The sequence below is a fragment of the Onthophagus taurus genome, chromosome 11 (genome assembly GCF_036711975.1).
Source record: "Onthophagus taurus isolate NC chromosome 11, IU_Otau_3.0, whole genome shotgun sequence".
Lineage (NCBI taxonomy): Eukaryota > Metazoa > Arthropoda > Insecta > Coleoptera > Scarabaeidae > Onthophagus > Onthophagus taurus.
In genome coordinates this window covers 26,497,084-26,508,775 of record NC_091976.1, presented here as the reverse complement: position 1 = coordinate 26,508,775, position 11,692 = coordinate 26,497,084, and the positions used below count along the sequence as shown (strand labels likewise).

The following is an 11,692-nucleotide window of genomic DNA, read 5'->3' as shown; positions in this document are numbered from 1 at the left end:
ATGTTCAAATCCGATTTTCATTTGTTTCCGAGATAATTAGGTTTTTCTTTTTAAAAAGTTAATCAAGTTATGTTTGACAACGTTATCCTATATGACAATTTGAAAGAAAATGTTAATTAAAGTGATAGTTGTAATTGTTACGAAATAATAAAAATGCCTCACATTTTCAGTCATAGAGAATATGCAGATATGGTGTTTGTTTATGGTTTTTGTAATGGTAATACTGTTCGTTCAGTAGAAAAGTATCGACGTCGTTTTCCGAATCGAAGAATTCCTAATAGGCAAGTGTTTCAAACTGTTTTTACACGTGCTGGCGAAAGTGGAATGTCCCCAAGTGCAAGCATTGTTTCTGAAAAACAGCAAGGGCTCAGTTTGGAACATGAAGAAAATATTCTGGATGTTGTAGAAAATAATCCAGGGATAAGTACAAGGCGCATGGCAATACAATTTGAAATTCCACAAACAATGGTTTGGAAAACATTAAAGCGGCAAGGCTTAAACGCTTTTCATTTGCAGAAAGTACAAAATCTCCAAGAAGGCGATTATCCATTAAGACTACAATTTTGTCAATGGATTCGTGAAAACAGAAGATTACTTAAATGCATATTATTTTCTGATGAAGCTCAATTTACTCGAGATGGAATTAACAATTACCATAATAATCATCGATGGTCGGACGAAAATCCCCATGCCACGCCAGAACACATTTTCCAACATCGGTTTAGTATTAATGTATGGTGCGGCATTCTAAATGATCAGTTGTTTGGTCCTTTTGTGTTGGATGGCCGTCTTACTGGGGAAGGTTATTTACATTTTTTGGAAGACCATTTAGAGGAAATATTGGACGATGTACCTTTGAATATTCGACAACGTATGATCTTCCAACATGATGGAGCACCCCCTCATTATTCAAATAATGTGAGGAATTTTCTAAATACGCATTTCGGCGATCGCTGGATTAGCAGAGGAGGCCCGCACCCTTGGCCACCGAGATCACCGGACCTCACTCCCCTAGATTTTTGTCTTTGGGGATGGATGAAGTCCTTAGTTTATGCTAGGAAAGTGGACACAAGGGATGCGCTACTAGATCGTATTCTTAATGCTGCGGCGTTCATTAGAGCGAATCATCGTTCACTGAAACTGGCTACCAGGTCCATTTATAAACGCGCAAATAAGTGTATCGAAGTGGGTGGTGGAGTTTTCGAAAATTTAATGTGAATTAATGCTACTTGTTTTTTTGGTTTGTTAGTTTAGTAATAAATTTTGCTTTAATTTTGAAATTATTATTGTTCAAAATATCTCAAACAAATGAAAATCGGATTTGAACATATGGGCTTATTTTGCTTATTTTCGCTTCCTAGACATGTCCTTAAAATCTTTCCATTTCCTCCCGAATCACCCTGTATATCGGATTTTCCGTGACAATAGCTTTCAGTCTCCTCCGGAATCTTGGAACTGGCAGATTCTTTAAACATGATTCTTCTCTCGTTTGTGCCCATAGTTTAAGCTACATTTACGCTAAGTTTTCTTTATTTATTCTCGTTTTCCTCACCATTACCGCTAATAAGAATTTTTTATTTTTATTTTAGTACCTAAATTAGTTTATGTAAGTAGTCGTTATTAGAGTATATGCGATAAGATAATTTATAATAATTAGTATTGTAGCGTCTATGTTCAAATATATGCCTTAAATATTGTATTTTTTCTTTAATTTATTTAAATAGATTATATTTATTTATTTCTTTCATAATTTGTTTCAATAGTTGATCCCACGGTTAGGCACGGAGGCCCTAGCGTTTGCTTTACATAACTTTTATTTTATTTAATTTTTTTTTTCTTTAATAGATGCGTGCGCCAATTCACGCCATCAAATCACTAAACAAGATACACTAAAAGACATTTCCACATTTAAAGATTGTTATTATTTCCTTCCTTTGATTATATATAATATGGATTGAGCCAACGAGAGAGATAGCTTGCGCAAGGTGATCGAACCGAGATAGACATAGAAGCGTACTGTCATATAATGGGTGTACTGATAGAAGTGAGATAGATATAGAAGCGTACTGACATATAATATATCTATCTTTGTTACACTTTCACATTATCGCTTTCCATCTGCGTCTATTCACCTTGAGCAACATTTTTGTTAGTAGATATATTCAGTTAGCTCAATCCATATTATATATAATGAAAGTTAGTCCTACTTCATTTTGGTGCGTTTTTAAGATTCTTTCTAAGGAGAATTTTAAATAGTAACGATTGTATCTAAGTAACACCAATGAACTTTATGTATTAATTGTTAGCTATCGGCCCTTAAACATTAAACCCTTGAGCAAAGTGAAAGCATTTTATTCCTCGGATAATGAGAGAGATGAAAAAAACTTTTTCAGATCGTCTCTTTTCTTATTATGACTCTATCTCGTTTATCTACATTTATTCTCTTTTTGAGAATAAACAGTGCGTGATGCAACCCAACATATACAGTTGCCGATTTTATACATATGGTTAGCAATCTGGAGTAGTATAATCAATGCTTGTATCAAAATTAACTATTTTAGTCAACAAATCAGTTAATATGATGTTTGATGACGTGCACTTAATGGTATTCAAATAAGATTCATTGCATTATATAAAGATATTTGTGATTTTAAATCTTTTTTGCCATCTCCAGCAAAATGTCTATATAAACTTTAATTAATTAGAATCGAAATTACAGTTTTCTTTTTATTATTACACTATTTGTCAAAAGATGGCGTATTAAAATTTATAAAATAATTTCTAAAACTGTTAATAAAACAAAAAATAATAACCTTAACGCAATTTTCCACATAAAAATTAAAATAACATTAAAATATAGCAAATAAAAGAATGATATAAACCGCAATTAATTAAGAGTTAGGTTAAAATCGGATTATTGAAGGTGAGTGTATCAATCAGCTGATCATCATTAATTTTTGCCCCTTCTCGTTCAAACGTGTTCAAACGCATTTTTAAAGCGATTAAAAATAATACGCCAACACTAATTTTGTTATAGAAACGCAGTGTTGTAAAATCTACAGTGTGTTGTGTATATTAATCCTATCATGTCAAAATCGACGAAAACGTTAAGTTGTTCAGTTCGTGCGACAACATTCTTTTCAACGTAACACCTTCGAATAATAAATCCGCTTGTCATTCTATTCAAAATGAGTAAAGATAGTGTTAATCGCGTTCTTAACAATCAACGGAAAGACACCAAATGGTCCGTATAACATTTAACCAACAAAAAAGAAAGTATCGAATAAATTAGATAAACTTCAAACGGGAATTTCTACGCCATCATAACATCGCATAGCGGCAGTTGTAGCGAAAATTTCTTGATTTGCTTGGAACACCTTCAACGAGATAAAGTGTTTTTGTCGCTGATCCAAATGGATGTTTTTGTCGGCGACAACATTCAATAAAAACTAAACGTTTACAAACGGTCTTTATTGTAAGTATAAAAAATGCAAATGGGAATAATTTTTTAATAAATAATAATAAAAAAAACTTAAATAATAGTAGTTAAGGCTGTCATTGCAATGTAAAATCAAATTTACGCCTCAAATTAAACGAAAACAATTTATTTTTAGATTATAAAACATGGAGGATTGTAGTATGTCAGAAGATGACAATGCTACTGACACTACAAATCAAGATAGAGGTGATCAAAACGTCTTAATTGAAGAACCACAGAAACCACAAGAAGATAATAACCACAAGACTGAGCTAAATTGTATCATTGAGGAATGCCAAGTTCGCGATTCACCTACAACCAGCTCCAGTAACCAAAATAATACAATCGATAAACAAGAAAATGAAAATGTTGTGTCAGAAGAAAATCTTAATAATCCATCAGAAGAGGTTTGAAACATAAAAATAAAATAATTTGAAAAATGACATAATTTATAGGTTAAGTGTCAAATGTCAATTTGACAGTTAAAATTTTTAACCTCAAATTATTTTTTCAAATTCTTTTTGAATAATCTTGATTTATATCATTTTTATTTAGTCACCAGATGAAAATAATCGTAAAGAATGTCCAAGTACCTCATCTTGGTACCTACCTTCAGAAAATTCTTCAGATGAGACCTCACCGTTTAGAAGAGATTGTGATATGCCAGCAGATCGGCCTGATTCCCCGGCCGTTCTTTCAAAAGAAAAACCTAAACACAACTGGTTCATTGTAAAAGAAGTATTAAACCGCCAACTTGGTGGTCCGTCGAAATTACGCCCTGAACTTTTCTATTCGCGTTGTTACGGCTCTTTACACTGCGTCCAACGGTTAGAATTGATGTACAAACTGGAATTCCATCAAGGATGCGTAAACAGTTTGAATTTTAACGCGGACGGTTCGCTTTTAGCGAGCGGTTCGGACGATTTAAAAGTTGCCATTTGGAATTGGAAGTGCGGACAGAAATTGTTATCTTTCGATACAAAGCATCGCGGAAATGTTTTCCAAAGCAAATTTTTACCTTTGGATGGAGACTTGCACATCGCAACGTGTTCAAGGGACGGTCAGGTTAGGTTGGCTCAAGTTTCAAAACAGGAAGGTTTGAGGAGTACTCGAAAATTGGGATCGCATCGCGGCCCATGTCATAAATTGGCTGTTTTGAAGGATCAACCACAAATTGTACTTAGCGCAGGTGAAGATGGGATTATTTTTAGACATGATATTAGGAATTCTAAACCGGATAGGTAAGGGTTTTATAAGTATTGGTTAAATGAGGTTGATTTTGATGATTTTTTTTTAATTGAAGAGTGACACATGTAAAGGATTGTAGTCGTGAAGTTGCTTTGTACAGTATAAACTCGCATCCGTTAAATCCAAATGAGTTTTGTGTCGGTGGTCGCGATCATATGGTGAGGACTTTTGATCAAAGGAATTGTGGACCATCTGTTAAACCGTTAAAATGCTATAATCCTTTCGAGGTAATTATTTTTAAGTTAACTAATTAATTAGCATTATGTTTTTTATTAATACAGTAAAACCTCAGTATAATGGATTAAGATTTATTTAGAAAAAATTTTTTTATTTGACTTATTTTCCAATTGCTGTAAATAGCCTAAGAATCCTAGAATGGACTGCAAAGCGGCTATAAGGATATAAAATGAATCATACTACACATCCTGACTCCAAAGGAAGCAGTGCAGTTATAATGAAAGACAATATTAACCATTACCATGAGATGAAATACAGCACAAAGATGATGCAGGCTAATATCATCATAACTTATGAGCTAATTGTCACAGCTATTTATTGCCCACCCAGACATACTATCAAAAAAGAACAATATAGTTTCTAGAATTACAAAGCTATAGGTTTTTCATAGGAGGAGACCTCAATGCCTAGCACACCCACTGGGGATCAAGGCTTATCATAACTAAGGGAAGAGAACTCTTGAACGCAACTAAGCAATTGAATTGCGAAATTTTATCTACAAGCAAGCCACTGATTGACTATTTTATAACAAGGAATATATCAGGAAACTACATGCTAGTAGAAGAGGAATAGGATTTGAATTCTGACCATTCTCCCATTCTACTTCTATTGTTAACAGACAAACAAGCTCCAGAAGATAAAACCAGACTGAATATTGCCACCCAACAGCTAAAAAGGGTTATCAAGAATTTCAAGAATAATGCTCTAAACGACAAATCTAGGGATTACTCACTATGGAAAGTGACCAAAAGACTAAAGAGACCAATCACCCAAAATCCACCAATTAGAAAAAAAGATGGAAGCTGGGCTAGAAATAATAAGCAAAGAGCAAATAGATTTGCAGAACACCTGGCAAACACATTTAGAACCAACGTAGGGGAAAAGCATTTAGAACTGATAATACAAAATCAGGATACTATGGAAATAACCTTCACTCCAAGGGAGATATTTACTGTAATCAAAGAAAATATCGACACGAGAAAAGCTCCTGGTTTTGATCTAATTACAGGCGAAATTTTAAAATATTTACCAAGTAAAGCAGACTATAGCTGACACATATCATCAATGCAGCCTTCAGACTCAAGTATGTGCCTACTTTTTAATATAAGGAAGGTATAGATTAATATAGGGAAGGGAGTGTCTGTTTAGCCAAAAGTTTGTTATAAGAAAAAAATTTTTATTTGAACTTTTTTTTCCAATGGTGGTAAATAGCCTAAGAATCCTAGAATGGACTGCAAACGGGCTATTGCAGCATCAACAAGAACTGCAAGCCATATTAGAAACAGAAAAAATCGACACATTTCACAAATGAGACATACGCCAGATTTAAAGGATTGGCATACTATACATCCTGATACAGATTCCAAAGGAAACAGTGCAGTTATAATGAAAAACAACATTAACCATTACCAGGAGATGGAATACAGGACAAGGCTGATACAGGCTAATATCATCATAACTTATGAGCTAATTGTCACAGCTATTTATTGCCCACCTAGACATACTATCAAAAAAGAACAATACATATAGTTTCTAGAATTACAAGGCTATAGGTTCATCATAGGAGGAGACCTCAATGCCAAGCACACCCACTGGGGATCAAGGCTTATCACAACTAAGGGAAGAGAACTCAAGGAATATATCAGTGAACTACATGTTAGTAGAAGAGGCATGGAATATAAATTCTGACCATTCTCCCATCCTACTTCTATTGTTAATAGACAACCTGATTGGTTTGATTGATTTCCAACTCATCTTAGAAAACAAGATTAACCTCGCAGTTAGACATAAATCCAAAGAACAGCTTGATAAGGAAATCGAGTTACTGGTTAACTGTATCCAACAGGCAGCATGGGACAGTACCCCTAATCCTAAGGACATAAGAGATCTAAGCTCCTGCAGATAAAACTAGACTGAATAATGCCACTCAACAGTTGGAAAGGGTTATCAAGAATAATGCTCTAAACGGGTACCTAAATGAATTGACGAACGACAAATTTACGGATTACTCACTATGAAAAGCGTCCAAAAGACTAAAGAGACCAATCACCCAAAATCCACTAATTAGAAATAAAGATGGAAGCTGGGCTAGAAATAATGAGCAAAAAGGAAATAGCTTTGCAGAACACCTAGCAAACACATTTAAAACCAACGCAGGAGAATAGCAGTTAGAACTGATAATACAAAATCAGGACACTGTGGAAATAACCTTCACTACTCCAAAGGAGATATCCACTGTAATCAAAGAAAATATCAACTCGAAGAAAGGTCCTAGTTTTGACCTAATTACATGCGAAATTTTAACACATTTACCAAGCAAAATGCAGCCTTCAGACTCAAGTATGTGCTTACCCTGTGGAATGTTGCTGAGGTCATAATGATCCCTAAGCTGGGGAAACCACCAAACGAAGTTTCGTCATACAGACTAATATCGCTATTACCAGTGATATCAAAATTAGTTGAGAAGATACACATCAGTTTTGATTCAGAGAGGACACTCCACTGTAGTCTATGTACTGATTTAGGCCCAGTTTATTCATCTTTGGTTAAATTTAATCGGATATTTACCATAGTTACTACTCAAATAACCAATCATGGCAAGTGAAATTACAGTAACCATGGAAAATATCCAGTAGTTAAATGTAACCAAAGATGAATAAACTGGATCTTACTGTAAGGAAGGTCTGTTCTTCTGTCTTCTTGGATATGGCTCAGACATTTGATAAAGTTTGGCATGAAGGACTCAAATACACACTGACAAATTCTTACCCAAACAGTATGCAAAACTGACACTAGACTCGTGTATATATCAGAAGGAGCCTTTAGAATAAAGTAAGAAGAAAATAGTTCAATCTGAATTAGTTCAGATTTAAAAGAACGCAGGCGTGCCACAAGGAAGTGTACTTGGACCAGTCCTGTACCTCTTGTACACTAGTGATAACCCTAAATTAGAAAACGATACTATTGCTACTTTTGCTGATGACACGGTCATCCTGGCCATTGGCATTCATCATGAAGAAGCAGTAAATATACTATAGACATCAATTAATAAAATTAATGGAGTGGACCAAAAAATTGAGAATTACCTTAAATAAGAATAAATCGGTACATGTTAATTTTACAAACAAAAAGGAGCAATATATACCAATCAGAGTAGATGATAAACACCATATGCGAACACAGCTAAATATCTGAGATTAACCTTGGATGCAAAACTTCGCTGGAAAGCTCATATCAAAAACAAACGGGAAGAGCTTGGAATCAGATATAAAAAAATGTATTGGATGTTGGGGAGGAAATCGACTCTGTCAACATATAATAAATTACTTATGTATAAACAGATCCTGAAACTGATATGGACCTATGGGGATGTGTCAACGAAAGCAACACCCAAATCATCCAGAAATTCCAGAATAATGTGTTAAGGAACATCGTTGATGCACCCTGGTACTTTTGAAGCAATAACATCCACCGGGACCTGGGGATGGACACTGTCAACCAGACGAAAATTTTAAATGGAACATCCCATATTTGACTAGCTTATCAGATAGAGAATTTAATCACTACAAATCTTCAGTGTTGTCCCTATACCTATCAGTTGGAGTTTTTGAGATTTTGTAGAATTAATCAAAATTATGCAAAGAATGACAGATTTTGTTCATTTTTTCATTAGTAGGACATGAAATAAGACCATGAAAATACGTAATTAAGCATTAATAATGATTTAAACAAGAAAATGATAAATAATTCTCAACCAAACTTTATTTATCAGTGTTCAAATATCTTCCGCTCTATGCAGAGATAAATCCGATTTACGAATTCAGCTTGCACATTATTAAGTGTTTCATCAGAGATATTTCGAAAGCTTTCGCTTATTCTATTCTTCATATCTTCTTTCGTCATTGAAATATTAGCGTACACTTGGGTTTTGACGTATTTCCAAAGGAAGAAGTCGCAGGGAGTTAGATTAGGTGATTTTGCTGGTCATGGTATTGGACCTTCATGACAAATCCAATGTTCCATACCGAATATTTAAAAAGTTTTGCTCTGTTAGGAAAATCATCTCCATGAAGTTCTTGGTGTAAATTCAAATGATATATAGTTTTTACTCATATTTGTTGCTGTTCTTTTGCAAACTTAATAAAACATTTAGTTCGTTATTCTCTTCTCGAACCATATACGAGTTTTTTCGACGTTTACACAGAAGTATCTTCCACGATATACTTTTTGAGCAAGAAGAGTATTTCGTTGACATTTTCCTAAAATAAAAACTATGTTCATAATTTGCCATTCTTTGGATGATTTTGATTAATTCTGTTATATCTCAACAGATGGGTATAGAATTTTTGTCTAAGGAAGGGCTGGCTCGTTATTGCCATTTATATACTTTGCTGTTTACATGGGACATCTGTATATAGCATTTAGCTTCAATTAAACTTTATAAGAAAGCTATTCTAATTAATTATTTTTTTTTAGACAATCGATCGTTTACCATATCATGTAACTTGTGCAGTTTACAATCACAACGGTTCCGAAATCTTAGCGACGTATAACGACGAGAATATTTACCTCTTCGATATCAATGGAAACGAAGGGAAATATCTCCATCAATACATGGGACATCGAAACGGTGCCACAATTAAAGGCGTTAATTTCTTTGGTCCAAACTCTGAGTTTATTGTGAGCGGTTCCGATTGCGGTAATGTTTTCTTTTGGGATCGAAATACTGAGGCGATTGTACAATATTTTTGTGCAGATAATAACGGAGTTGTAAGTTTTATAAATTTGTTTTTAAATAAATTTTAATTTTTTGTGTATTAGGTAAATTGTTTGGAGCCACATCCTCAAGTACCATACATTTGCACAAGCGGGCTTGATTGGGACGTAAAGGTCTGGGTGCCGTCGTACGAATTCGAACCGGAACTAAAGGGTCTCAGCGATACAGTGCGTGAAAACGTAAGTGCCGCGTCACAATGGTCTTATAATACGGAAATGAGCGGATATGATCACACGCTTTGGGTGCTGTGGAGGCGCGTCAGTAGCTTCCAACGAATGCCGGTTAGTATAGTCGGTGTTTAATTTAATTCTTTATCGCCCTTTGATAACCTAAAATATTGCAACAAAAAGAATTTTAAAATGAATACAAATACTAATGTGTTTGAATTGATTTTAAAAAGTGGGCGTTAAAGGGTTATAAAAAATTTTTAAATGGGGATTTTTTTTTAAATAAAATGATCGTCTAGAAAACTGGCTATTTAAGGAATAACTAAGCTTAATTAATTTAATTTTTTTCGCGGTATGTTAGTTTTTAATTAATTCTTATTTTGTTACAGTATGATCTTGGTTTTCGTGGCTGGATAGATTTAAGCTCAGACATAATATCATCGAGTAGTTCAAACAATTTGGGCAGTGATAGTAATTCAGATTCAGGTGGTGATGCTCCGCCCAATTGCACCACATCCTAAAGAAAAAATTGTGTTTTTTTTGTACATTTACCTTTTAGATTTAAAGTCTGCGTTAAAATTTAAAGTCATTTCAATCAGAGAAATCGAAATAATTGATTTGTTTTTAGTTTTATTATCTCCTGTAAACCGATTTAGAGTGTATATCTGTTATATTCAATATACTGTAATAAAGTGTTTGATAGGAATGTTAAATATGTTTTATTTAACACAAAAAATGCTTTGGGAACACAAATGTTTAATTTAATTTTAACATAAATAAAAATAAAGTTTGTTTTAAAATATTCCAATATGTTGAGCTAAACCTGTATAAATAACCAAAGTAATTCCACTTAAAACTGAAGTAACAAAAGCTTTAATAAATAACGCAATCCAAGGACCTGTTATTAACACTTCGAAAAGCATATCCAAAAGTAGGTTTTTATAAGATGAAACTATTAATAAAGCAGTTACAATTGGTTTTAAATTGCTTTTTAAATCATGTCTTGACCACATCCACACCAAAGTAACTGTAGCAATGTAATGAACCAAAGAAACATTTGATTCCAAACATTTTTGAATGTATTTCCAATCAAATTCAGCCCCTCGAGCTCCTACCCATAATAAAAGTGCTCGAGATAAGATAACTTCCGCGGTTGCCCAACCAATTCCAGCAGTCAACACTTTACTATGTCCTTTACCAGGAATACTGTTTAAAACAACATATAATCCACCCAAATCAATTAAATCAACCGTTGTTTTTAAAAATTCCTACAAATCAATTTAATTAACAATCACTTTTAAACAAAAAAGAATTTTACCCCCAAAGTATCACTACCCAAATCAGCGTCATTATCGGGGAAAAAAGTTGCCAAAATCAACATTTTAACCAACTGCGTAGCCATATAAATGAACCCTGCTTGAATACATTTCCAAAAAGCTCCATATTCGGATCTAAAATCACATTTTCAACAAATTTAAAGAAAAAATTAATTTATTATACTTACAAGCCTGAGTATTTGTAGGTGAGGTAATATGGCACGTATATTAGAGCTACGCAATTTCCAAAATGATATAAAGTCATTTTTCTTAATACGAGACAATTTTTGATCAATTAAATTAGGTTATGTTAACAAGGTGATATGTCAAATTAATGTCGGTAATGTAGATGTTGATGTAATTATAAATTATTTTATTTAATATTCAAATTATTTTTATTGTTATTTTTCGGTTCAATTTAGTAATAGTTCAATTTGAGAAATTTGTTGCTAAAATGTTATATAAAAAA

The 11,692-nt window shown here is 33.5% G+C and overlaps 2 protein-coding genes across 3 annotated transcripts; one reads left to right on the top strand and one right to left on the bottom strand.

The window, feature by feature from the left end:
* Positions 1-3,384: 3,384 nt before the first annotated feature.
* Positions 3,385-10,613, top strand: LOC111418758 (DDB1- and CUL4-associated factor 8). Of its 2 annotated transcripts, none has more exons than XM_023051419.2 (7): positions 3,385-3,475; positions 3,615-3,885; positions 4,034-4,719; positions 4,782-4,953; positions 9,440-9,733; positions 9,785-9,919; positions 10,297-10,613. In XM_023051419.2, exons 2-7 carry the CDS (start codon positions 3,625-3,627, stop codon positions 10,426-10,428), a joined length of 1,680 nt encoding a protein of 559 aa, XP_022907187.2. In that variant the 5' UTR covers positions 3,385-3,475; positions 3,615-3,624; the 3' UTR covers positions 10,429-10,613. The 2 variants fall into 2 exon arrangements, with proteins under 2 accessions (XP_022907187.2, XP_022907186.2); XM_023051418.2 differs by having other exon boundaries at positions 9,785-10,021.
* On the bottom strand, positions 10,611-11,565 carry LOC111418759 (BOS complex subunit TMEM147). Its single transcript, XM_023051420.2, has 3 exons — positions 11,412-11,565; positions 11,226-11,358; positions 10,611-11,175 (listed from the first exon to the last, which is right to left on the bottom strand). Exons 1-3 carry the CDS (start codon positions 11,486-11,488, stop codon positions 10,702-10,704), a joined length of 684 nt encoding a protein of 227 aa, XP_022907188.1. The 5' UTR covers positions 11,489-11,565; the 3' UTR covers positions 10,611-10,701.
* Between the last annotated feature and the right edge of the window lie 127 nt (positions 11,566-11,692).